The sequence below is a fragment of the Lagopus leucura genome, unplaced genomic scaffold (assembly GCF_019238085.1).
Source record: "Lagopus leucura isolate 7727_CA_CO unplaced genomic scaffold, USGS_WTPT01 Super-Scaffold_100022, whole genome shotgun sequence".
NCBI lineage: Eukaryota > Metazoa > Chordata > Aves > Galliformes > Phasianidae > Lagopus > Lagopus leucura.
The window spans coordinates 1756638-1784257 of NW_024962275.1; the positions used below are offsets into that span (position 1 = coordinate 1756638).

The 27620-nt window shown below is 53.3% G+C and overlaps 2 protein-coding genes across 3 annotated transcripts in view; one reads left to right on the forward strand and one right to left on the reverse strand.

The window, feature by feature from the left end:
* Nucleotides 1–629: 629 nt before the first annotated feature.
* On the reverse strand, nt 630–26435 carry LOC122184081 (carboxyl-terminal PDZ ligand of neuronal nitric oxide synthase protein-like). The gene is made up of 11 exons (XM_042878635.1): nt 26317–26435; nt 24033–24104; nt 6855–6947; nt 6140–6198; nt 5432–5540; nt 5187–5328; nt 4747–4907; nt 3867–4034; nt 3335–3500; nt 2896–3244; nt 630–2396 (listed from the first exon to the last, which is right to left on the reverse strand). The coding sequence occupies exons 1-11, from the start codon at nt 26419–26421 to the stop codon at nt 1907–1909; spliced, it is 1914 nt and encodes a 637-aa protein (XP_042734569.1). The 5' UTR covers nt 26422–26435; the 3' UTR covers nt 630–1906.
* The window catches only part of TTLL11 (tubulin tyrosine ligase like 11), an 83653-nt gene continuing 58982 nt past the window's right edge, over nt 2950–27620 (forward strand). Inside the window, exons 1-3 of one of the 2 annotated variants that reach the window (XM_042878634.1) lie at nt 2950–3077; nt 8624–8916; nt 24007–24118. The gene's annotated coding sequence lies outside the window, so the exon portion shown is untranslated. The remainder of the gene's footprint in view (nt 3078–8623; nt 8917–24006; nt 24119–27620) is intronic. The other variant, XM_042878631.1, reaches the window with a different exon arrangement.

The window sequence follows — 27620 nt, forward strand, 5'->3', positions numbered from 1 at the left end:
CTTGCTTCCATCCCCTGGGAAGGGCACCTCTGGCCTCTTCTGCTGGAGGATGCAGCCCCTCCAGGTTTGCAGGACCAGAGATGTGGTGCTGCAGGTTCCTGTCCCCACCTTGATCCCACCCCCTGGAGCCCTCCTTCCCTGTGTGCCCAGGCTGAGCTTGATTTGTGGGCCAGAGTTTGGTTTGGGAGCAGAAACTCGGGAATGAAAAAGGACAGTGTGTGCACTGGGGGCTGCCCTGTTCCATCCCAGAGCCCAGACCTCTTAGGGCGGGCTGCAGTTGGGGGCTGTGGGGCAGTGTTGGTGCTGTGTGCTGGCAGGGGATGCTTTGGAAATGGTCCCCGTCACTGGTGAGGAACCTGGTACTCACGTGGCAGTGTGTGGTGACATGAGACCTCTTGGCACTGTGAGGGGGAGCAGCTGGGACTCACAATTGCACTGTGGCTGTGACAGTAGGGGGATACAGGGACCCTCCCTGAGGGGAGTGGGCCAGGGATGGGGCTGCAGCTGCCTTGACTCCTGGGCGGGATGTCACTTAACTGGGAAAACTGCAGCACCAAACTGCCTAGGAGTACTGGGGCTGGGGGATGAGATGCTCCCGGTGAATGGGGCAGAGAACATGGCACCAGCTCTGCAAATTCGAGGCATTTATTTTCTTTAAAACTCAGTTACCAAACTGCTGTGTACTTTATTTCCTAAAGGAGTGGTCGATCTGTCTCTACCACACTAACACGCGGCCCAACCACAGCTTTACAAATCCACAGCTCCCATCGTGTGTCCTCAGCAGTGCTGGTGGTGCCACGGGCCCTCTGTCATCAGCTCCCATCGGCTCCTGGTCAGCCCTGGGCCCCACAGTGCTGTGCTGTTGAGGTCCTGCCACACTCTGCACTGGGGCAGAATGGCTGCTCTGAGCCTCCATCTCCTGACACTTCCCCAACTCGAGCCTCCAGCACATTCCCAAACCTCCTCTTGCAAACAGTGAGTGGAGGATCACCTCCCAGGGTCCCTCCCCAGAACCTGCTCCAGCCTGTGCTGATGAGGGCTGTGTGGCAGCACCAAGTATTGCCTTGGCTCTCCCCACAGGGCTGGGTTTCTTCCTTAAACCTTCCATCTGCAAACTGAACCCCAGACATTCATGCTTCCAACTTCACACTGAACCATTTCATAACACCCCAACATGACAGAGCAGCCCCAAAGTGCTCAGAGAGGTGTGCATGGAGCAGCTGCCTCTGTGCCACCCCAAAATATGCGGAGCACCTGCTGTGGCATGGGGCTCCCGACTCTCCCCTGTGGGCAGTCACCCCATACCAGCCTCTCGCAGGGCAGCCCCAGTCTGTGTGGACAGTAAGTGGCCCAGCATAGGAAAAGGCACCTTTGGAGGGAGGCAGTGGTGGCATTGCTGCACAGGGACACAGCAGTGGGGCGGTGAAGCTGCTGTCTCCAAAACAGGACCGGTCTGAAGGCAGTGAGGTGTCTGCATCTCTCCCTCCCGAGGCCACCCCACCACAGCAGGGCTGGGGATGCAGTGGGAAGGATGTGGAGCTGGGGCTGTCTGCAGCAGCCAGGGATGTGGTAATGAGTGGGATCTGTGCTTCTGCCAGGCAGCAGAAGTGAGAGCTCCCTGGGACAAAGACCCACTTGGCATGTCTGACCAAGGGAAGGACAGAACACAAAAGGGCTGGGCAAAGCAGGAAGACAGCACGAACTGGTGCAGAATAGGACAGGGGCTGACCGGGTTGCACTCTCTGCTGCAGCCCACACGTGGCAGGAGCTGATGCATGGAGCAGGGACAGTGAAGGAACCTGACCCAGGCAGGGTGCAGGGACCCTGTAACCCCAGTGTGCAGGGGGAGCGATGTGGAAAGAGCCACTGTGACTGCCTGTCAGCCGGCTGCCAGTGCTGTGTCCAACTAAGAAGGGACCCTGCTGGGCCCCACAGTAGTGTCCAGCTCCGGCTCCAGCAGCTCATCTTCTGAGAAGCTGATGTGCAAACAGGTGTCATCTGCAGGGGAGAACGGCAGTGTGCTGTCCGTGGGGCTCAGCAGTGAGGCCAAGTCCTTGCTCAGGGCATCACTGGCTGTGGGATCATGGATGCTGGATGGAGGGGATGTGTGCCCATTCTCTCCAGACCTGTCCTTGCTCAGAACATGTTGGTAGGTCCCAACAGAGAGGGGCTCTGCATTGGCAGCAGCGCTCCGTGCAGGAGTCCTTGCCTCAGGGTCCAGGAGGGTGAGGGAGGTGGCAGTGATGCTGGTGAGGCCGGACACACTGGGGCTGGGGAGGCTCACGTGGGCAGTACTCTCAGGCTTAATGTCCACTTCTAGGCTCGGGGAGGTCTTGCTTGACCTCTTGCGTAGGATGGGTGGCGGTGGGTTGAGCTTGGGAATGGGCTGCTGCCGCCTGGGAAGCAAGAGCAAAGAGGAGGTGATGGGCAAGGATTTACCTACCTGCACACAGGGCTCAGTCCAGCTGCCCTGGGCTCTCCAAAAGCCAGATGCATCTTTGGGTTTCTTCAGTCAACCCACTGTTGTGTATTTTGAAGCTGGGGCATGCAAGGGATGCAGCATTGGTTGAGTTGCTCCAGGGAACAGGAGCAGGACAGACAGCATCCCCCCCATCCCCGTTCCCATGTGTGCACACAGTGAATCCCACCCCGGGCTCTGCTCTCCTGAGATTCCTCTGCCCGTCCCCAACCTGAGCTTTCCTCTGCCAAGGACACAGCTCTCCCTCCCATACCCTAGCAGCTGCAAGCGCTGCTCTGGCCGGTGCTGCTGTGCCGCTTGGGGCTGGCGTAAGGTTCATTTTCTACACGTTAGCTGGCACGGTGCTACGCTTTGGATTAGCGCTGACAGGGGCAGGGCGCCCCGCTTCGGCTGCTGCGTCGGCCGCGGAGCCCCACCTGTCCTCGTCCCCTCTGTCCGCGTCCTCTGCCTTCTGCCGGCCGCTCCCGCTGAGCAGCGCCAAGTCGCTGACCTCGGAGCCCTCCACGCGCCGGCTGAGCCCCTCGTGCCCCGCCGGACCCTCGGCCCCGTCCTTGCTGCCGAAGCAGGGCCCGGCCCCCTCCAGGCCGACCAGGTTGAGGTAGGAATCCCCGGCGCCCAGCGCCGATGGCGAGCGGGGAGCCACGGGACTGCCCAGGACGCTGGCGGGGGTGGAGGTGGAGGGCAGGGCGAAGTCCAGGCTGTAGTGGTTCTTGAGGTTGAGCGACAGCGACTGCGCCAGGGACAGGTTCTGCAGCGAACGGTCAACTGCGGACGCAGAGAGACCAGGGGCGGTGAGGAGCCGCGGGCGGCCCCGGGGCTGCCGGTGCCCGGTGCCTGCTCCCCGCGCTCGCTCACCCGGCTGCCGCCGCTGCGCCCGGCTTTCCAGCGCCTTCAGCTGCCGCACCAGCAGCGAGACGTGCTGCAGCAGGTCGCGGTTGGTCAGCAGCAGCTGCCGCACCCGGGCCTGCGCCTCGATGCGCGCCGCCGTCTCTGCCGCCAGCTGGTCCTTCAGCAGCTGCACCTGCGGGCGGGACGGGGCTGCGGGGCCGGCGCCGCCGGAGCCTCCCCCGGTGCCCCAGGAGCCTTCCCCGGTCCCCCTGGTTCTCCCCCGGCACCCGCGGAGCCGCCCCAGCTCCCCTCTGTCCCGCGGCGCTGCGCGGCGCTTTGGCGCCCCCTGGCGGCCGCGCGGCGCTACGCCCGAGGCGGGGGATTGGGGCCAGCGGTGGGTGGGGCGGCGTGTGAGGTGGGGCGGGAGGGGAGTTGGTCTCCACGCCACGACGGGAGTATCCCTGGTTTGTAGGGCCATCGCTGCGCAACACCCCTTTACCCAGGCTCTACAGGGAGAGGAACGGGGCTGGTGCTGCCCAAGGGAAGGTGGGATGTGTACCTGAGCCACTGCCACCTGTGTCTGCTGCTGCTGCTGGAGGAGCTGCTGCTGGAGCAGCTGGAGGCAGTGCTGGGAGGCCAGTGGGGTGATGGAGGCTGAAGAGCAGGGGCTGCCCGGGCTGAGCAGCTGCTGTGAGCTGGCCGGGTACAAGGAGCAGCTCTCGGAGTCCTGGCGCAGAGACAAAGACGTGGTGAGAAGATGGCTCAGCTCGTGCTGGGGTTGTTCAGACAGTGGCTCCCCAGGTGTTTGATGGGGCCCCGTGCAGTGACCCAGGGATCACAGCTGCCCCCACAGCCCCAGCACTGTATGAAGCCAGGTCAGCAGCGCATCTGCGTCTAAACGGAAAGGCACAGTGAAGCCCTGCCTCCTGAGCCAAGAAAATAAATCCAACTGAATGCATTTCATTGCAGCTGCTTGCGGCCAGGCCCCGCAAGCGATACAATTGTGTAAAATGAAATAATGCCATTAAGGCAGCCAGGAAACACTCCCTCAAACAGCTCTGCAGAGCAACTATTCATTACGGCGTGTCCACAGCCAGCACCAAGCACGCCCTTAGCCCCTTTGCAGCAGGGGCTGCCCCGAGAGATGTTGCTGGTGGGGGGAAGCAGTGAGCTGCGGCTGCTGCTGGAGCATGGCCAAGGACTGCTGCAGACTAGACTAGACACCTGCCTGCACAGCATGAAAATGCCCTCAGCAGGGATGCTGCTTCCACTCCACCTGTTATCTGTCCAGCCACCTGTGTGGCATGGAGCAGGGTTCTGGTCAAGTGGTGCTGCTGCGGGGTTGGGGACAGCCAGAGCAGGGCACCGGGAAATTGGGAGTTCTCCTTATAGCTGTGCGTAAAGGGACAGCAGTGGTGACCCCCCCTCCTGGCCCTTACCTGGCAGTTCTTGTCCTTGGAGCCTTGTCCAGGTTTCAGTGTGCTCAGCTCACCCCTGGCAGTGGGCAGCTCTCCTGCTCCCCTCTCGGATACACAGATGCCATCAGAGTCAAGGCCAACCTCGTCCACATCTGTGATCTTGGAGCCCTTTATCTGGTGCACTTAAAATGAAATGGAAAAATGAACCAAAGCCCCTCCACTGCAGGACCAAGGCTGCCAGCCAGAGCTCAGACATGACAGCCTGGGGAGAATGGCCAAGGCTTGCTTTAGCCTCCATGGGGCTCAGGTTGGGAAGGTGCCGGATCAGCCAGGCCCCCAAGCCAACGGGGCACAAAGATCTCGCCATCGCTGCAGCTGTCCCATGAGGACACATCACTGCAGCCTCCCTCACCCCGATGCAACTCTGCTGCCGCCACTGCCCAGACCCCACGGAATGTCACCTTCAGATGGCTGCTCCTCTGCCGACTTGTCGCTGGCACCGTCCGCCTGGCCGTCAGCGTTCTGCAGGGCGTGCTGCAGGCTCAGCTTGTGGCACACCTCGAAGGCCTGGCCCACCGTGCGCACCACACGCATGGCCTGGCTCTGCAGAGCACACACACCGTCAGCCCTGCGCTGGGGTCCCAGGGCGGCCCCACCACCTCCCGGTGCCCCCCCAGGGTCTGGGCATGAGTGTGGAACACCCCACCTTCTTCTTGGATTTGAAGACGTTGCACCTGAAGGAGTTGTTGGCACCGTCCCTAGCGATGTAACTGAATATTTTCAGGTCTTGTGAGTCGTGAGACACATAGAAGATTCTGGGGGAGGGACAGGAGGAGTTAAACATGTGTAAGAAGTAACAGAATTCATGGGCTCCTCTGCTTGCTAAGACCCAGGACAGAGTCCTGCTGGTTTGCCTACCGTTGTCACCAAGCAGAGGGGCAGAGGATGCCTCGGGATGAAACTTCTCATCTCCAAAATACCCAGAGATCCCATAGCACGTGCTATGGAAAGTCAGTTCTATCCTACTGCATCCTGTACAAACTATTCCCTTTGAGAAGTCATGCCTTAGCATCAGGCCCTTCTTTAGAGGCTCACAGCATCCTGCGAGCCACGCGTTACAGGCAGACCAAGGAAGCCTGTGTGTCCTCTGCGTTTGAATCAGAGAGCAGTTTGAGTAGAAGGTGCCTCTGGAGGTCACTCAACATGACCTCTGCTTGACGCAGAGCCAGCTTCAAAGCCAGCTCAGTCAGTCTCTTCGCTGGCAGAAATGTATGGAAGATTCCCACCAGCAGTAATTTTGTGACCTAAATCATTTTTTTCATGGGGTTTGGAAAGCAAGCAGGATACATCTGATTCAAAGCATCTGATCCAGATGAGTGATCCAGATCTGGGTGTGCAAAGCCCTGGCACATACCTGTACACGGGATCGTGCATCACCACCATCTTGCTCTCATCCCACGTCCACTCCTTTCGCTGCAAGCACATAGCAGAAGCACAATTACTGCAGATCACAGGGACCCAAACTCCACCACTCCCATGGGCAGGAACCATGGAAAAAGGCACATCTGTCTCCAGCCAAGGGCAGGGCTATAGCCCAACTGCATTAGCAGTGGCTGTTCAGTCGGTATCTTGGATGGAAAAAGACTTCTTTGATCATTTATCATATCTGGTCATCTGATCATAGCCTCCAGGGCTGAAAGCTGTCCTAAAGATTAATTTATAGCATCAAATATGCAGAGGATTAACTCGTTTTGTGGGGCAGGGCTCTGAGTGAGAGCTTGAGGAGCGGGGGCAGCTGTGGGCTCTGCACAGTGTGAGCAGGCATGGGGCTGCACAGCTGAGAAAGCCTGCTAGTTAACGAGGAAAAGAAACTGCATTTCCTGAAAGCCTTACATTTTTTTGGTAGAAATCATCCTCCCACAGTGTAATTTCCTCACCTTTCTTCAGTGAGATTTTGTTATCATTTTTTATGTGTGTGTGGGGGTGAAAAATTGAGGCTTTTTCAGTTGAAAATTCTGGGTGTTTGTTAAAAAAAGGCTGGTTTTGGTTAGCAGCCTGACTGTGCTGAGCAGTGATGTGACTCAGACAAGGCCAAAGCCAATGCCAGGGCTGGGCAAGAGGAGCCTCACCTTCTGCTTCTTGCGCAGGATCACCTTCACGCCATCCACAGACACAATGATGCTCACCTTCTTCTTCTTAATGTTCTTGGCTTTGAATTCATACTGATGGGAAGACAAGCACAGGTTAGAAGAGAGGTGGGACTGGGAGGGCAGCTGAAACTGCAGCCACTGTCAGTGCTCTACATGGAAATGTTCCTGTGTTTAATAGCAGGGTGCTATTAAAGAGCACCTAATAGCGAGGGGCTTTGGATGCCGGTGCTGGAGCAGAACCCCCATCCCAGGTAACTGTGCAGGAAAAGGCTGGGGACTGTTGGTTCAGAGCCTGGAGGAATCTCCTGGCATGCTGGTACTGAAGCACCTTGCACAGTGTGGTGAGAACACGCAGCAGTGTCTGGCTCGGGAGGTGGCCCTGGCAGCACACGTCATGCAGTGATTTATGGCATCTCTGGTGCCCTTGTATTTCAGTGCTGCAGTGCATGGCGAATATAAAATCACTTCTGAATTGAGGGAGGGCCAGATGGGTGGCAATAATGCAATTATATCTGTCATGGACATAATCACATTAACCTCGGTGTGCCCAGTACCTCTGGAGAAAAACCCAGCTCCTTATCTGCAGGTGTCTGCAGACCAAACTCACCTCCGTTTGTGTTGAAAATTAAACTCATGGCTTTTAAATGCTGCTTCTGATGATAACTAAGAAGAATGGCAGAGCCCCTCTACTCTAAAGATGTGTATTTACTGTACTGATCCCTGCTGGCCCCACTTCAGGCACAATTTTCAGCTTCCAAACAGCATTTGACACCCTGTGTTTTTTGCTGTCCCTATCTGAAATCCAGCTTTCCTGGGCCAGATCGTCAGTTCACCCACACCAGCACACAGACCTGACAGTGCAGCTACAGCATGTGATCCCAGTCCGAGAGGCAGCGTGCAGACTGAAGCTCACCTACACTGTGTAATTAGACACCTAATTAACAACCTTATCTCTTGATAGAGTCGGAGGAGCCGCAGGCAGTGATTGAGACAGCAGGGGAGCCCAGGCAGCTCCTCTGGGAGCCTGATGCTGAAGGACAGAGTGTGGTGCTGTGGGTGCGTTACCCAGGATCTGCAGAGCAGAACATGGCTCTCCAATTCCCCAGCACCCTTTGTGAGCTACACTGGCCTTGCAGGCAGACAATGGGATGGCTATTCACGTGCATCAGGCTTCTGATGGTATTAGACAGACCCCTGATTAAACCACAGCCTTTTGATCCCCCCATGAATTATTACTTGGAGTCAAGCTCTTTAAAAATCTATCTACAGCCCCACTGTGCGTGCAGCTGGAGCTAAATTTGCCATATACATATTTTATTTATAGGGAGGAGTGACAGCGATGGGCAAAGAGGTGGCAAGCAGGCAAGCAGCACGGTGCTCAGGCAGCCCGCATCCGTCCTGCAGCAGCTCCTCCAGCCCCTCACTGTACCCCCAGCTGCTCCCCCCACGCAGCTTCACCAGCCCACGCTCAGCTCTGCCAGGCCGCTGCTCCTCAGCTGCTGGCACAAATGTCAATAAAACCCAGAGAGATTGTTCTGCCCGCTAAAGAGCTATTTATCTTTCTTTGTACACAAATGGCTGGGAAAATACTAGCCGAGCTTTCCAAGAAAGAGAGAGTAATACAGTGTATTTTCCCCTTGTAGCAACAGGGGTGCAATTACATTCAAACAAGGCTCTTTACTCAGAGTCTTTAAGCGAAGTCCAAGTCTGGGTTTTGCAGAGATATTTTTTCTTTCTATGCTGGACAGAAAGCCAACAGCCGGGAGCAGCAGTGCACGGCCGGGCTGCCAGGAGCACAGAGGAGCCTCCAGGAGGTACCACAGCACAGCCTGACTGCAGGGCAGCCCTGGAGGGCACTGCTGGCTGCCAAACCCTCACCACCTCTGCATGGAGCAAGCAGATGGGATGCAGCTTCCGTCATCTAACGGCTGCCTTTCAAACAGGACTCAGTATTCCAATAAAAGTGACTTGCTGGACAAAAAGGCCAGTGAAGAAAAGCGATGCCAGGATAGCGCAGTGTCTCCCAGCTGAGCAGTCCCAGGTGAGCATACAGCTCCCAGCTCTCCTTACACTGCTGCCACAGAGCAAGGTCTGTTCCCTGCATGTATTTCCTACCTTTGAATTGCTTTGAACTTTTTTTTCCAAATTTGCAAACGCAGCAGTGTTCATCTCTGCTGCCTTCTGAGTTTCAATAGTTATTCTCCTGCTGCTTGTGTAATCCTATGAGAAAAGCTCCTCTAGATGTTAAGAAATCTGAAGCTGCCACTGTAAGTGGAGAATCAGTGGGCAAACCTGGCAGTTTTATTAGCTATGGAGACAAGAGGGGACATTTTATAAAAAAATGCAGGTCAAAAAAGGGCACTGGATCTCATTTAATTTAGCAACTTCATTAATTCTATTTCTGATGCATCTGACCTGGAATACTTTCTATTTTTGCTTTTAAATCCCTGTGTTCAAGTCTCTGCCTTTCATATGGTCCCACACACTGCTGGCATGTAATACTAACTCACCCAAGAGCTAGAGACTGTATGACTGGAAATGTTAATGGCACTGTGCAATGCATATTTCATCTGATAATTCCGCCCAAGCAGAGATAAATTACACATGCAGTTACCAGCTTCCATCTGCTGATGAAAGAGATGGGCTAATGCACATTTGAAATCATGCGCAGTTTCCAGCACTATGAACAACTTGTGTGAACAGTTTTTCACAGAAGCAATTCTTAATGTGATTAATTACTGAAGGCATCAGGGCCTTTGTTATGCAAGTGAGAACTGTCATAAAGCAGAGTTTGCAGGTCCTGGAGGTAGACTTTGTCCATGAAGTGCACTTCCCCATGAACACGGAGCAGAAGGAGCAGCCCTGAGGGAGCTGCAGGAGCCAGGGCCCTCCTGGAACCTGGGGCAGAGGCTCGCTGTGCTTCTGAAGCAGGAGAACCCCTGCTGGAAGTACTTTGTGCACTCAAAGGACGATGTCACAGGTCTGCTAATGGCCTGTTTCTTCCTGCAGCTGTACTTTCCTCAGCCAGCCCAGGCTGCTGTTCAGCCACGCTCCCAGTGCAGCCCTGGCACTATGGGCAGAGGAACCTCTGCTCAGCTCTGCTCCCCTGCAGGAGGCTCTGTGGGATCTCTACCACTGCAGCAGGATCTTGGTTGGACCAGGACCCTGACCCCACCATGCCAAGAGGCCTCTCCCTGTCCCATTGCCTGATGCTGACTGAGTGCCATGCTAGGAATTCATCCCACGGCAAATCCAAGTATTTCAGGTTCAGGAATGTTATTACCACCAAATCAAACTGGCCCGAATGGCATGGGTACAGGGTGTTATCTCAACTTCTGTTTGAATTATTGATGCTTGGAGGGCTGCTGCTTGGGAATGACGCCACCACCACCCCATGCACTTTCCTCTCAGCAAGCGCAGATTACTGGTGCTTTGGATCTGACAAATGAGCCCTGTCAGTTCCCATACCCTTTGTGCCACTGGCTGTAGCTCAGCCTTAAGTCCCACCAGAGAGGCACTGCATGCCTTGCTGCACACCTCTGCCAGGACACACACACAGGTCACCCTGAGCCCCGCAGGCTCTGTCTGGAAGCCGCTGTCTCCTGCCCTTCTCTTTGCTCCTCCTGGAAAGCCAGCACCACTGGAATCCTCCGTGGGGCCACGGGGCCGTGGCCGGTCTGAATGGGGCTGGGCATAGTCTGGGGCTGCGCACAGTAGCTGGGCAACACGCACACAAAGCCCGGCAGGAAGCGGCGCGGCCCAGAGCGCACCTCCTGCCCACTGGAAAAATAAGAATTTATGGTCCTTGGAAACATAAAACTGCCCAGGGGAAAGCAGAAACCAAGCAGGGAGTACAATAGGCAAGGAGAATGCTGGCAAAGTACCCAAAGTCCTTTTCTTCTCATTTAAATGAGCTCTTTTCCCCCAGCCTGCGCTCTGCAGGCACTGCAGGCCGTCCCCGCTGTGATCTGGGGCCGGGCGCTGCCGGAGCGCGGTAGCGGTGCTGACATCCCTGACCGCGGCCGGGGCTGCAGACTTGTGCCTGGCCTCAGCTTTGATCTGCGTCGGTAAGGAGAGCCCTGTGGCTTGGGCCAGCCCTGGGTGACTGATCCGTGCAGCTGCTACGTGCTGCCTGGAGCCACTGCGCCCGGCGTGGCAGTTCTGCTTAGGTGCACGAGCTGGAGACAACTTGTCAAATATCTATGATGAAAGGATTTATGGGAAAAGCCAGTCTATGACTCTGTGTTTCCTCAACAGACCTCATCCAAGGTATGTGAAAGTGTTTCCTGGCCCTGGCTTAGCCCAGCAGGCAGGCAGTGGCCAAGATGGGAGCTGGGAGCAGAGATACAGGCACATTTTTGGAGGGCAGGGGATGGACTCCAGGACGAAGAGCCCCAGCACTTGGATCTAGCTGGAGGCCAGCCCTCCTCAGCCCCTCCCCACACCCCTCATTGCTGGGGCTCTCTTGGCGAGCTGTGCTACACCTCCAGCTCTTACTTTGACAACTTCACAGTGACACAAGTGTCCACAGGCACAGGTTTACATTCATCTGAAGAAGTGAAGAAAGCTAACAGCTGCTCTACAACTTTCTGCCCTGACCACAGGTCACCTCATTGACTGTTAGGCTTCCTGTTTCACCTGGACACCACACACCAGTACCAGGATCCTGAGGGCAACAACAGGCCTTAATGGTCCTGACCAGCCCCACCTGCAGCCTCTATTCACACCCATACACAGGGTATGTAGGCTCCACTTCAGCTCAGCTCAGGGCCCTCAGCTCTCTCTGGAGCTCCAGTGTGGGTATGTTAGTCCCCAGGTGAGCTGTGGCCAGGCCTGGCTGTGGACCTGCTGATCCTGACTTCCCAGTGTGGCTTCAGCAGGCTGAACTATGCTGCAGATTGGAAAGGGGAGAGGGATGAAATTGCAAAAACCCTGCTTAAGCTAGCAAAGTATTTGCATTTGTAGAGTTTCCAGTTTGGCACTGTCAGTGCTGTATGGGTGGCTTTATGCTGCAGCTCTCTGCAGCCAGGTGCATCCAAAGCTCTAGGCCAGCAGCAGGGTGCTACAGCTGTGTGTAGCTGGTTCCTGGCTTAGCTCATAAATGCAGCTCCTAAAGTACCCTCTTGAAAGTTGCCTGTATTTGGGAAAGGATGTGTGAACTTGGCCTGACTGCTCTGAATTCTGGCTTTGGCTGTGTTTCAGCTCTCTGCAGGGATTTAGGCATTTTCTGTCTCTTTTTATGATACTTCTTAGGGGACCGAGGTTTCTGGAAGAAGCACCACCAGGAATGCTGGGCATGCCTGGCCTGGCTGCCTTGTGCTAACTCCTATTTCGGCTTAGGAGACAATCTCTGAGGTGGTTCATAAGAGTGAAAACACAAGAGTGCTTGGGGTCTAGCAATAAACCGCCTCTAGGGTGCTGTACCACATGCTGCCCTCCTGCCAAAGTTTTGGAAGCTGCAGAGAAGCAATCTGTGGGACCAGGCTTTCTGGATGCTCCCTCCTGACAACAGCTTTCAGGCTCCAGTTGTATTAAAAGGAAGTGCTGTGTCATTGCTTCAGCTTGGGCAGCTTGTACAGCCTCTGCATCCCCTTGCAGACACCATCATCCCAGGACTCTGTCCCTCACCCTGGTGGAGTGAGGGTCCACTGAGAAATTGAGGTAAACAAGCACTGTTTGGAAATACTTGTTTTCAGGAAAGGAGCTGTATGGCTTAGCAAAATGTGTCTGACAATTTTCTGCTTTCATAAATATTCAAAACCAGCAGCACTGGGAGCTGACTAATCTGAAGGCTTTCCCTTGAACAGAGCTTTCCTTTCATCACGTCTTTTTCCAGACATAAATTCTGAGCCATAGCTTCTCCCTAGGATGGGCAGATGTTAACTGGAGTCCTAGCATGGGAAACTGAGGCAGGATGATTCATCAGGAGTTCACCTGGCAAGTCAAGGCAGAGCAGAGAGCTGAAATTGGGAGTTTCCAGCACCCGCTCATGGTAAGCATCATACATCCCCACTGCACAGCATGTGCAAACCTGTGGTCATCTGTGAGGCTGCAGACCCCACAGCCCACCCAGCAATTGTCAGAGCAGCAAGGACCCTGTCCCATGCTGCTATGGGGGAGGCAGAGAGAAGGGCTGCCTTTATCCATGCTGCCTTGGCTTTCTCAGGAGCAAATTGTATCCCTAAGATATCTCCAACTGTTGGAGTTCCAGAGGGCCTTTGATGATAGCGTGATCTTTCCATGTATAGCAAAAGCAAAGAGTGTGGCCAGAGCTCAGCTGTTCCTCTAAGAAAGTCCAATGGATGTGGATCAGTGCACCCAGGACTGAGAGCAGAGCTGTTGCAGAGGGTGGGAGCTGGTGGGGTACAGGCAATGGCTCTCACTGGGATTTTCCACCTCTGAAAACAGCCAAGCTGTTCTGGAACAAAGCTTCTTTGCCTGCTTCTTAGAAGAATGGCGGGATAAAAGCAGCCTTTTCATTGCTTCCTCCCTGTCAGAGATGCGATGTGCTGAGCCCCATCCTGAGGCACACAAGCAGCCACACAGCCCAGTGCAAGGTGACATCATCTGGCCTTTGGTGCCTCTCTGACAAAAGCACCATTGTGTGACTGTCACTTCCAGGAGCCTCCTGCTGTCCCCAGGTTTAATAGGGAGCTTTCCCACACACAGCTATTCTGCCCTTGTCTTGCCAGCTCCAGTTCATAGAGGGGCTGTGTCCCTCCCTACCTCAATTCATTTACGGGAGAAAACAAATTACCTTTTCTGTCTGCAGTGCTACCCATCTGCAAAGGGGCTGGCAGCTGGAGGGAGAGCTGTGTGGCAGTCAGACTCATCTGCTGGCAGAGATTTGCATGGGTGAACACCACAACAGCCCTGCAATCCACCTGTACCCTGGTGTGAGGCCCTGGTGCCTGCAATGCGCAAATGTTTCTGTTACTGTGCCATGCTGTCCTTCAGCAGCTGATCGGAGCATCAGCTCTTCCCTGTCTTGAGTGATTAATTGGTTTCAGTAATGAAGTAGTGTCTTAGGACTCTACCCCCAAGGACTCTCATGTACCAAGCACTGAGTGTACATGAACGTGGCTCTTATCCCAAAGCTGCTGAGCTACTACAGGCAAAAAGTGCTAATTTCATCAGAAGCAGGTCATGTTCACCTGAAATAACCCTTGGAAGTGAAATTGCAATTATACACTGGGACACCTTCAAGTAATTCTGTATTTCCCTATAAACAACAATGTTGAGACCCTGGCAAAGAAGGTCTGTTCTCTTACATGCAGTGTTTCATATCCTGGTTGCCCTCTAATCTGGTGCACAGGACAAGAGGCAAGTTAGAGACTGAATTCTGCCCAGGCAAAGGCAGCTGGAGGGGTTGGGCTGAGAGCTGCACTGTGTGCTACAATGGAGAGGAAGCATCCGTGCTCCTGAGGCTCAGTGCAAGGCAGGTGTCACATATGGCAGGCAGAGAACAGAAGGCCTGTGTGCTCCAAGTGATTAGTAAGTCAGCCCCTTGCTCCCAGGAGGGCCAGGTATCCATCCTTTCAGCCTCTGTGACTTCTGCATGCTGGGGAGAGATGACACACTGCTTGTGTCTGTCTGGCATATTCTTATCCAAGGGAGGAGGAGGAACCTAGTTTACTGTTGAGAAAATCTGGAGAAGCTACATCTGCTTGGCCACCACCCTCTTTTGGCACACAGTGCAGGGAGGGACCATCTCCTGGCTTCTAACGTGCTATCATGCACTATGTACATTTTAGGTGCTGTCATCCTGCCCTGTGTCTCATGGTTTCTGCTAGCACACTAGTGGAGGATTTAGCATTTTCTTTGCGTATCTGCAGCAGATGTAGGAAGCTGGACTTGGCATCTCTAGCTTTGTGCAAGGAGAATTCAAGCTAGAATGAGGACATGACCTCCATTTGCATTCAGAAAAAGCACTTGATTACAAACTAGACCAGAATGAGAATGTGAGGGATGCTGAGCTGCTTAATGTGCTGCTTGGTGCAGACCAGGTTTCATGCCTCATTTGCTAGGTGCAATCAGGCTTCGTTCTCTTTCACTGCAGAAAGCCCTTTGCTAGCTCAAGCCCTGGGTGCAGATGAACTGTTCCATTTCTCAATGCCAGCTACTTTCACGAACAGCCTTGCCATATCCTGGTCTGAGAGTCAGGGACTGAAATAATCTGCTTTATTCCCACACAAGGAGCCTTTCCTGTGTGGCTGTTAATACTATCAATCTCCAACAGTTCCACTTGAGGAAACACTTCTCACAGAAAGCCCAGAGCCTCCAAGCACTGCACAAGTCTGCATCTGTGAGCACCAGCAGTGCAGCAGCTCCACCCAGAACAGCCCATTGAGCTTGGAGGCTGCCAGCTGCTGCAGGGCCACAGAGGCCATGCCTGTAGGGTCTGTTTGCAAAGGCAGCGAGCAGTGCTCCCAGCTGAGCAGCCTGCCTCCTTAGAAAAGCCAGCAGGCAGGGCTGCTGCCCAGATGTGGGTCGTTAGGGATATTCTGGAGCACGCCATTCCGGTTGACTTGAGAAGGATTTAAAATTGCCAACAGACTGAAGTGAACCTTCTCTGTGGAAGAGAAGATCTCTGATTTCTTAATGTGTCCACAAAATTATATTCTTCCATTTGGAAACAAGACTCTTACTAGATGAGAGGAAAAACTCAATGCTAATTGTGTCATTTCCAAAACTCAAGAATATTAAGCTGCTCAAGGACTCTTTTAGCCTCAGGGGAGCTAATGAGGTTAGTGAATCATGATGAGAAACACAGCACTAGTTCAGATAGCTTCTGCTGCACTGGGCAAAGTGGGCAGAGCTCAGGGCAGCACGTGGGAAAGGCTGGACCTGGCAGCATTCCCTGCTCCAGCTTCACCTGCCCTGGGCTTGAACACAGGGAAGCAAGAGAACAGGAGATCAGCATTGCCTCAGGCAAAAACGTGGATAGAATCCAATGTTTCAGGTCTGGAGGTTTAGGACTCATAATCATTAACTGCAGGAAGCTGCAGCAGGACCAAAGCAGCCCACGCTGCCCTGGGGTCTCTGAACCTCAGTGCTTTGTGTCCTGCAGCAGGTACAGGACAGAGCTGCCCTACTCAAAGCAAATGCCACGATGCCATGTTTCCTGCTCGCTGCAGGGGAGAGGGCAGGTGTGTTTATGGAGTCAGTCTGATCCCTCAGGAATGGCTGTGTGAAAGCCCTTAAAGGATTTAGCAGTGACAGAAGGCTGGAGGAAGGGGGAAGTGATTCAGGTGTCCTGAAAATAGTCCATATAACCCATCTGGCCCATGGAAACACCATTTAGAGAATGTCTTCCTGCTCCCTCATCAAAGTATCCCGCCCCCCAGGGATTCATTTGAGATTTTTATTCTGTAGATTTATCATTCAGTTATTTGGTGAAAACATGAAGTAGCTTGTCACAGTACTGTGTTCAGCAGCACGGATTCTGTTTGCCTTCAGGATGCATTTAGTATAGAGCTAAAGCAGGATGAAGGAAACAAACACATAACCAATCAAGCTCTTGTTAGCAAATCTTATTCTGCTAGGCTTAGTTTTGCTTTGTATGGTGCCCCAAGACAGCGATCCATGCAGTACAGGGGGCTTTTACGCTAGGCAAGAGTCAGGACAGCGTGTACAAAGGAGCATCTATGAATGCACCCATCCTTGTGGCATTAGGTACAGCCATTCTCCCACACAGACACTCAACCTTAGAACCAGAAAGGCTGACAGTGTACACCCTTAAATGCACGAGCAGAGCCTCCCTGCCCTCCCAGCACCATGGAGGCACTCCATGCTGTACTGCCCTTGTCCACACAGCTGTCACTCAGACTAGGGCTCCTCCTCATTAACAAGCTAATCCAATCTGCTTGCTACTCTCTGGTTGCCATCTCAATTACAATTTTTCGGACACCAATAATGAAGCAGCTTTGAGCCAAGGCTGATTGCACTACACCAGCATGTAATTTGAAAGCCATTACATTTCATCTCTGTAACACTCTAGAAGCAGCAATACAGCTGCTGAAAAAGCAACTTTATTTCAAACCAGATAAAAGCTTTGCAGAGATCTCATATGCTGATATTTGAGCTAGCGAATTCAAAAGCTTTTGTGAAATAACGATAATAGAGCCACTTTATTTTACACTTAAGATACCTGCCTCAATGCCAAGATCTAGCATCAGACAGAGTCTTGTTCTGTTTAGTGCTAACATTTTAATTTAGCTTTTCTCCAACAGCTGATTTCGTTAGCCTTGAACTAAGCACCAACCCGTCATGACTCGTGTGCAAAACAACAGGAATGTGCCCCTCGCTCGTCCCACCCCTCATGGAGGAGCCCCAGGTTTCGGCACTCTCAACAAGGCACTCAGAGGTGACTTGCCTGGAGATGGCACGTTTCACTGACTGATCCCCCCACCCATCTGTTATCAATCCTATCGCTGTGCTCTCTGAGCAGAGATGGGAGCTGAAGCAGCGACAACCACCGGTCCCTGCTGGAAAACCAGGTCATGATGTGAGGCCAGAGAAGGAGCTCTGAGATGTCCTCCATTCCATCAGCACAGTCACATCTAACCCTGTTCAACAGCTCAGCGATGGCAGAAAACAACTAACTGCTGTCCTGTGGCAAGAAGGCCAGAGATGGGGTGGGTTGTAGACAAGCAGGGGCTGGGCTCTCTCCAAAAGGAGTTTGTTCCTCTCCTCTCACAACAAGTGGAGCACAGCCAGCTCCCCACCACAGCCATGCAGCGCTGCTTAGGAACAGTGTGTGCTGCCATGGCAAAAAGAGCTCAGCAGGAGCTTCTTCCCTTTGTGCTATGACAGTGCAAGCAGCAGAAATCAGAATAAGCTCGGGTTAGGCCACGATGTGGCAGACTAAATTCCTCCAGGAAAGCAGCTGCTACATTTTTAAAGCCAGTGCTTCAGCTTATGAAAATTAAATGCTCCATACAGCGGGTAAAGCAGCATATATATGAGATGTGCTTGAGCCTGTCAAGGTGACCACGGGCTGGAGGCTACACAGAGAGGCTGAGCAAAGCTCCACAGACCCTCATGACGCTGCTGGGCCTCTGCTGCCCTGCTGGTGGGGCTGGGCAGCCATAAGAGCCCCTGTGTTCCCTGGGCCTCCCTTAGAGCCCACTCTATGCTCCAGGCTCTGCTCAAGCTGCACAAAACAGAAGAAAACAAACTAATGAAGCATTAGGGTTAAACTCAGCTGCAATTAATGCTTAATTACCACCCTGAAAACACTTGCTCTACTTTGCCAGGGCCTAGAAAGATAAAACCAATTAGCTTAATCTTGTGTGATAGAAACCTTAAACTACCTCTGATGACTTCTGGGAAGGAATCCCAGGAGTACCTGGAGGAGCCCTGGAGCTGAGGTAGGTAATGGGCACAGCCCTGTCCTGGGTGTATGGGAACCATATGCTGTGCACTACATCATCTGCTTTCTATGCCATCTAAATAGAGCAGGTATCAGGTAGTGGTACAGACAAAGCTGTGTGGGCTGTTGGATAGAGAGACAGAGGTTCATGAAGGTGTAGAGAGTAGGCAGAGGACAAAAGCTGCCTGTGGTCTCCTATAAATCTCTTTCTAAATGAAGTCTCCGGTGTTATTTCTCCAGCTAAGCTTTTAGTGTAGACTTGCAGCCTCTGGTGAGGACTGGCTATAGCCTGATCATGTCCTGCCTCTGCTATGGAGAACTACTAAAGCTCACGCCAGGCTTTGTGCAAAAGTAATGAGAGCAGGTTTGTAAGTGTCACTGGGCTAGGACACCTAAAACCTCTGCTCTCCTCCTCTGAAGGCTATAGGATTCATCTGCTTTGGATGCAGTCCTTGCAAGGTTCTCCAGAGAAGGGAAAGGTGTGCTAGAAAAAGATCTCTTAAACCATACTTTGGTGTAGAATATGCTGTCCTTTTTCTTTTTTTTTTTAATGGGGAGAAGGAGGAAGAGAAGTGCATGGGCTTAGGGGAAGCCTACCTGAAGTACTCCTCCCACCTTTCTGTAAGGCCTGATGCCTGCCTTTACATTTGTCGATGTGTTGATTGGACCCGTGGTCACAGCATGGCACCACCTTCTACAGACAGTTCATCAGTGAATATCACTGTGTGATGACAATATTTATGTAAAGGTTTGTGTGAACTGAGGTGGCCCTGCTCTCCTGACAGCTCTCCTAAAGCACCTACTGCATGGGACTTGGCTACCAACCTAAGCATGGAGCACTTCCCTCAGCCACAGCATTAGCTGTGTCCTTAGCTGGCTTAGGCTGTGCTGCCTGTTTGGAGCAAACCATGAGATGCTTGTGTTTCACACTCTTAAGTGTGTAAGAACTATCACCCATTTTTCCTGCGTACTCATATTGTAAATAAAAGGAGAGTGTATGGCATTCTGAGAATTAATGGCCAGTTTGAAGACTGCTGAAATAATTTAAGACATTGGCATTGTTTTCTTTCAGGGCCCAGGGCTGTCATTAGCTGAGCACTTGGATGCTCTTCCAAAGAGGCTGAAAAGAAAAGCCCTCCAGGAACTGCAGCAGAGAATGACTCCCATCCAAAACCAACAGATCCTGGCAAGCAGCTACATAGGTCTATAGCAGGGCAAGCATTCCACCACTGCATGGGAGGACTCTTACATGTGAGCCTGTGCTTCAGCTGCAGCAGAGCCAACCATTTAATTATAATGGGAGAGGCTGCAGGGATTAACCAAGAAAGCTGAGCTGACCGCTGTGAGTTCAGCTTCTACTTTTTTCTTTTTGCTCAGCTTTGAACACAGTAACTAAAGAAGAGCACACAGGCAGAGAAATCTGTGCAGCAGCAATCCTGGCTAACTTCTCTTCTGCAATAAGAAGTGAGTCTTCCTAGGGAAACTGAAGGAATTGTGCTCTAAAAGAATACCACTGTCAGGTCAGTCAGACATCTCTACCTCTGGAGTCCCACCACTCAGGGATGAATTAAGCTGAGATGGCTGAAGTAGTCACCCTGCCCTCCACCACCTGTCTGCCTGGTTCCTCCATTTCTGTAGCAAGAGCAGACAAATGACACCTCTATTTGCTCCCAAACCACTGCAGTTCACAGCCCCGCATGGCTCTCATTGTGAGCTGCCCAACGATGTCCATCCAGCCCTCAGATTGGGAGCTGCAGCAGTGCAGCAGAGGCAGATCTCTGCTCCTTTACTTTACCAGAGTCTGAAGGACTCTTAACTTCCACTCATCTGGATATAAACTGATGTCATGCCATGCTTCAGCTACTGGCTGATATTTGGCCAGTTGATATGATTTACTGCGTGGGTTGGACTGAACTTTCTCACTAGAATACTGTCTTGGCAAAATGCTGAGTCTATGTTTAAGAGCACGAGAGCAGCAAGAAGAATTAGGATGAGGGTGAGACTGGAGTGAGAACCTGGTTCTTGTGCCAAGGAGAACTCAGGCCTTTCAGATGTGTCCTGTGCTAAGATTTATAAATGTTTCCGTTGGCATACTAGACACTGGGGTAAGCTTCTCAATTACATTAAGCCTAAGAAATATGGCAGTTAACAGAAGAAACGAGATTCCTGCCTCCTGTTTGTTCATCCTGGTGCTTGGATGGGCCCAGCACCAGTAGCCTGTTCCCTTATGAAATGATTAAAATGAATAAGCAGCTCGACGTCTGGCTGTTTTCGAAGTGTTAATTCCTGCTCAGGTCTCAGACAGATCTTCCAGACAGCCCTGAAATTTCTAGGCTTTGTAAAATCCTAAGTGCAAATTCCAGAGAAGCTGACTCTCTGCTTTGGAGGTAATTAAGTGGAGTGACTGAGGCACTGCTGGTAGCCTGGTGTCTGTGGACACCTCTCCTGAAGGCTCTTTGGACCGTTCAGATAGCAGCACTTCACTGGTGCTGCTGCAGGCAGATTCCAGCTGGCCTTCTCCAGGCAGTGTTAGTGCTGGGAGCTGGGGAAAGCACGCAGGAGATGTTGCAATGTTAGCCCTCCACATAAAGCCATTCTTTCCACGGTCTCACAGAGCAAGATTTTTTGTGTGTTTTACAGAGCTCATCCCTACCCTGAGGCCATGCCCAGAAGCATTGCTAGTGAAGCTTTCCTGGCACTGTTGTTCCAATGTTGCCAGTGCTCCAAATCTCCAAACTTCAGTGAGAGCCTTCACCTGGCTAAGGGAGGAACTCGCTCATTTAGTTCCCATCTAATAGGCAGCCAGGAGCACAGCATCCAGGGAGGTGACCCTTCTGAATCATGGAGCTATCTGGACCATCAAGAACTTCATGTTCTTTCCATTAGCTGCTGTTTGAGTTCTGCAGGAAGAAAAGTCTTGTGTTGTAGATAAGTTCCTTAGAGTGCTGAGAAAGCTCAAAGATCTGCAGATGAATCCACTCCAGCAGGAAGCCAGTGCTGGCATCCTGGCTTTGAATGCAGGAGCCCCAGCGGGTGCTGCCAGGCACCGGCCCTGTGTGGCATGGGCCAGCAGCAGCAGGTGTGGATGCTGCTCAGGATGCTGCCCACGAGCCATGAGCACCTGGCTGTACTGTGCAGGGAGCTGGGCTCTCACAGCCACCACCTGGAACCTGATCTGCCTGTCAGAGCACAGTGCGCTCATTCAAGTGGCAAACTAATTTCATCACCTCCCCTGTCAGGGCAAGAGGAGGTAGAGATTAATTTGAACTCAAAGGATCATAAAATAACATGGCAGCAGTATGCAACTAATAATCCACGGGAGGAATTGCAAACATGAAGTTGTCTTGCTCTACATAATGGGGAGCTATGACCAGCAACTTCTCTGCTCCACCTCTTGCATTTGCATTTCCTCCAGTGGGAGCACAGAATGTGATAAGACCAGTCCCGAAGTCTGCAAGAGAATCCCACCTTGGCTCCCTGGCATAATTCATGTACAGCTGGCAAAAGAGCCCAGCACAGGACAGTAAGGAGCAGCCAAGGAGTACACTTCTCAAGTACAGCTGCTACTTTTTTCACCCTCTGTCTCATCTCACTCACAGCACAGCTCAGTCAGTGCTAAGTCGCTCTCGTTTTTTCCCTGAGGCAAAGACCTTTAATCACAGACTGCAGACCAGCGTCAGAGGCAGGAGAGGAAGGCAGCTGCAGAGCCTGTATTAGTTTACTATTGAGCAACTAGAGCAACCAGCTCTGTCAAAGGCTGGGAAAAACGCAGGGCTGGGACTCCTCATCCTCCTCCCCGCTCCCTTTTGGAGCCTGGGCCGCCCTGTGCCCAGCTGGCTGCCAGCTCTGCCTGCTCCCATGTCACAGGGCACATAGGGCAGCAGAGGAAATGTTGTGCTAGGGCCTGTACTGTGCCTCTTTTCTCTTCTGTTCCAATAGAGAATTCCAACTGAACGCTGGAGTGCACAAAGGATGAAAGCTTCAGCAGAACGTGCCCTTGCCAATGCTTGGCAGAGCTGTGGCACCCTTCTAGCTCTTGCAGTGCAAACAGGCACTGCCGCCTACAATAGGATGGTAGCAAAACACTAGTTTCCACCAATAGCTTCTTCCAGTGTTTCCTCCCAGTTACAACTGGTGCTGCTGAGAGTCCATGGGAAAAAACTCCAGTAAAGACCAGGCCTCTGCATGCAAATGAATGCTACAGAAATAACCCCCATCTTCCCTCCGCTCCTAAGTTGTGTACTCTGTGCACTAGAATTCCCTTCAAAGACCTTCCAGTTCATTCTTTATGCTCTAATTAAGGATCAGTGCCAATTAAGTATCTTCAATAGAGGAGCATCTTCCGCTCAGCAGCCAGGAAGTGTCTGAATGAGATCCTGCTGTACAATGTGCACATGAAAAGGGAAGCCCTCCCTTCTTGGAAAGGGCTTCCAAGATTAAAAATCCAGTATAGAATACAAGATGCCTGCTTTAAAAATATTTTGTGATGAGATTAATTGAGGGCACACATGAATGCAGAGTGGTTTGTCACATGCCTTGTACATGCTTGTATAGCACCCGAGTGTGCTACTGCATTGCCAAGGCGCTGAGCTGCACCCTGTGCCATCCAGGCAACAGCAGGTGTGAAAAGAGAGTGTAACATTGTTTGGAAACTGGTATTATAACACTGTCTGTTTTTTCTTGCAAGGGTTAAAGATACTAAGAAGCCACTTTTTGGATGAAAACTTAGTGCTATTTACATCAGTATCTGCACTGCTCCAGTAGTCCACACCTTTGCTTCCTGTTGTTGCTCACCTGCTCTGTAAATAACCAGGCAGCTCAGATTACTGCCACGCTGCTCTGAGTGAGAGCTGTGCTGACGGTCTGAGCAGGCACAGGCAGGGGAATGGCATTTCTGAGCCTGGCTAAAGATGAATGCATCAGTTCCCCAGCCACTTGCAGGCTACATTTAAAAAGCGCTTTCTAAATGAAAATTAGATGGTTAAACACTGTGGGGGGAAGGGCAGGGAATGGGATAATCCCTTCAAAGCTTTAAATGGAAGATTTGCAGACCTGCCTCAGCTGATGTGAGACACATGAACAACCTCTGATTTGAGACATATGTAAAACTCCAGCCAGGCACAACAGCAGCACGGCCTTTTGGGGCACCCCATGTGAAGTGGTTGTGTGTGCAGCAGATGTAGCCATGCTACCAATCGCTGCTGAATCTGGTGACCGCTCACGGGCTGCTCTGAAGAATAAAGGAGTAGAGGAGGAAGAAAGCAGACTTGATGAGAAACAGGAACTGCAAAACTGCATTGGAGAATGGGGAAAAAGCAACAAATTATTCTGTAAGCAGCAGAATCCGCAGTCTTGCCTAATGGGATTTACATTCATAACATCTGCCAGGCCACTGATGCTTCAGTATATAATAACAAAAAGTATCTAGAACTGGCAGTGAATTGGAGTGCTTTTGTGGAGCAGATTGTGTACAAGTCCATTTTTGTACAAAGACTGGGCAAAATAAGTCTGAGGTTCGAGGAGCAACCCCACATGTGCTCGGCAGAGGCTGGTGTCTGTGTCTGGGCTTTGCTACCAGCGATCCATCTGCAAAGCACCGGGGGCAGGTCTGTCCTGATATGCCTTGGGAGTCCCTAGGGAGGCACTACAGTGCTGACTGCTGAGATCTGAGCTGCACAGAGGAAGGGGGAGGCGGAGGGAAATGCAGAGCAGCGCACTGCAACCATATCACTCCAGTGAGTGTAACCTTTATTCTAGGTGAGGGTCCGTGCTTTTGGACTTACCCGAATCCGTCTCATGGCTGCCACAATCTCCACGCGGCTGCTGGGCCTGGGAACGTCCAAGCTACCAATGTACTGAAAGACAGAAGGTGAGATGTCTGTAAAGTAATGCACGAGTTAATGGTGTAAGCTTCTTCCAAACAAACAGCATCTGTTGTTAGACGAGTCCCTGCTCAGTGAGAGTCTTTTGTCCCAGGACTTGGTAGGAATACCTGTTGTGGATAATGTTACCAAATTGGGAGTGTTACAGGGCTCCTGAATCTGGGGCTTACCCCACTCAGGTTCTGGGTGTGCCTCTGCCCATGCTCTGCAGGGCAGTATCTGCTGCTGATCAAGCCACAGTTCTGTGGGTCTGAAAATGGGACCATGCATCCTTTGTCACTCCTCCCCAGTCTGTTTTTGAGAAGCTCTGAGCTGCACACACACATGAGCTGTCAGGCACACAATGCAGGCAGCAGCACCCCTTGCTCTGGGGCTGAAAGGTGAGACAGGAGGTGGCCAGGGGTCTCCAGCACCTTTCTGCTGCCAGCTGCCTGCTCCCTTGTGCTCTGCCAATGTGCTGTGCTGCCACATGGATTGCTAGGGGAGTCCTGCATGCAGGCAGCATCCTGCTGCTGCCCTTCTTCCTCCTGGAGAGGAAGAGCCCTGCAAACATTCAGTGCAGTAACGTTGCACATGAACAGAGCCCACATTGCTATGGGGCTGCTCTTGGGAGACCACCGCTGTTACTGACAGTTCTATTTTCATTTCTCTGCTGTAACATTTGTGGCTTGCAATGGGTTTTCACCTGAAAACTTTTGCATAGCAGAGATGAGATTTTCAAGATGAGTTCTCCTGGCTCAGTTATTTATTGCTCTTTTATCTGCCTTGAAACAAACACCGCAGGCAATCTGAAAGGTCATCCGTTTCTTCTGATGCTTTTGCAAAATAGCATTTTTAAGAGCAGCCGCTTCAGCCGTGTCCTTTGGTAAACCACAGGAGATCCAAACCGCAGCAGCCAGAGCTGGAGGGCAGCGGAGAGGGAGAGCAGCCAGAGCCCACTGTGCTGCACCCGCTCGGTCCACAAGCAGCAGCTCTGCACGGCCGCACACCCCGCACCTTTTGCCCACCAGCCGTGTTGCGCTCAGAGCTGCAGCTGCCCGGTGAGCAGCCCTGGCAGAGCAGCACTGAGCGGGCAGTTGCTAAGGCAATGTGCGCCCATCTCAGCCCTGCACACTCAGAATAGCTCCGGTGCCTGAAGCTGTCAATCTGGAGGCGCCCGTTTCGCTCAGTTAAAGGCGCAGTCTGCTCACGCTCTGGGAAGCAAAACAAGGATTTTTCTCCTCAGTGTGGTGTGTGGCACAGCAAGTGTTAATTTAAATTAAAAGAAGCCGAAGACTAATTGTCTTTCTCTGCTAAGGTAGAGGGGCTTTTAAAGTATGCGATTACCTGTCCAGATCCATCCTATATCCTGTTTAAGCCTTACAGCTCTTTTATCAGGAAAACTAAAATGCACAAAATCCATATTTCAAAGCTTTTATTTGAATATACTTCCCTTCTTCCAGCTCAGCAGACATGGATTCCATTCCTTGTCAGTATTGGCCACCTGCACAGAGGGGCAGCAAACCCCAGAGCTGCTCCAGCAAATGCAGCTCTTTGTGCCAGGGCTCGGGCGTGCGCTGCCCGCACAGTGCCAGCCCTGCTGAAGTTGCTCACTCGGTGGTGGTGCAACGCCAAAACACCTTTAATGATCGGCATGAACTTTCTGACAGCGTCCCTATTTCTGAACCCCCACACCGTGCGTGTAAGTGCAGACCTCCCAGCCACGCTTTTCACACAGAGAACAAACAGCTCGGATGCCCGCTGGGTTCTGCCGATGGCACCGGAACCGGGATGGGTCCCTGCCCGGGGGTCTGCCCCGATCGGTTCTCAAAGGAGGCACGCGAGGAAGCGTTAGACACCTTAGAAAAGATCAGCAGGAAGAAAGGAATGACCTGTTTGATTGCGACCTTAGGCGTGAAGCTCTCGCGGTTGCCTGGCGCTTACCCCTAGGCCCGGCGCGCGGCTGCAGGCTGGCTGCGCTCGGGAGCTGCGCCGGCGGGGCGTACGGCGAGCCCGGCAGTGGCGGCCGCGGGGCGATCGCCGCGTTCCCGTGGGCAGCGGAGCGGGGCACGCGCGGGCTTCGGGGTCGCGGCTCCGGCGGACGGGGCGCCCGCACCGCACGGCGCCCAATCGGGGCCGCCGCCGGGATGCCGCGCCGCCGCCCCGGGCCAGGGAAGGCGGGGAGCGGGGCCGGGCCGCGGCTCACCTTGGCCTGGAAGTGGATGCCGTGCTGGAAGGCCTCCTCGTTGTGCAGCGGGACGCGCGAGTCGCAGCCATCGTCCACCAGGTTGTACCGGTTCTTCACCGGCATCGCGGCGGCGGGCGGGCGCCTTCAGGCCGCGGCGGTGCGGGACATCTTCGCGGGCATCGCCCGGCCCTGCAGCCCTCGCCCGGCCCCGCAGCCCTCGCCCGGCCCCGCAGCCCCCGCCCGGCCGGAGCCCCCCAGCGGCCGGGGCGCGGGGCTGGCGCAGCCCGAGCCCGGCCGCGTTTTGAATGAGCGTCCGCGGGAGCCGAGCGGGGCCCCGGCCCTCGCCGCCGCGCCATTGGCCCGAAGTTCCCTCATGTGATGCGGGGGGCGGCCGCCAGCCTGGGCCCCGGCCCGCCCCGGGCAGAGCCCCGCCGGGAGCCGCGGCCGGAGGGCTGCGGGGCGCTCCGTGCCGTGCGGGAGCTGCGGGGCTTCGGGACGCGCCCGGCACTCAGCGGCGCCCCGCGGAGACGCGCTGTGTTGGCGCGGCTCTGCCCGCCGGTGCTGCCCTGGCCGGGCCGTGAGCCGCGGGGCGCGCAGGGCTGTGAGCGCGGGGCTGTGCGGGACGCCGAGCCTTGCTGCGGTGCTGGCGCCTCGGCTGAGAGCTGCAGCCCTGCACTGCGAGAGGCGTTGGGGATGGAGTCTCGTCGTGATGCGGGGTTTGCTGAGTTTTGACTGTTCATGTCACGCTGCATCGTTTCAGCAGCACCCGCTCCATTTCTCTTGTTAGAAATTCTAGAAGGACGGTACGGAATGGTCTAAGATCTCCCTGCAACTTCTGTGCACGAATGATAGGCTAAAGCAATGATATCTACTCCATTTTAATGTGACTTAGCTTTGTCAGTAATTAGCACGTGCTCCCTTTCCAAAGCCCGCTGCTCAGCTAATGTCCACCGACTGACCCAGTGTCCCATCAGAATTTTTGGCCTTTGCTGTGCACGTGGTGTGTCCTTTCCAGCCCCATCTCTGGCAGAGCAGAGCCCCTCTGCTGTGCCCTGCAGTGCCTGACATACCGAGCATCGCTCTGCTGGCAGTGCGTGGAGGGACAGGCACAGACATCTGCGCGGCTGTGATGGGAGCTCCTGGGCCACACTCACTGACATAAGGAATGGTGAGAGACACACTGTGCAGAACCCAAGGGGCTGGGGTGTAACATTTGCTCCAACTGACTTCTTGCTATACCAATAATTACCCAGCTGGATGTGTGGGCATTGTTTGGCGCCACTTCTGTGTGGCTTTCACAGCAGAAAGAAAGAAAATTTTGG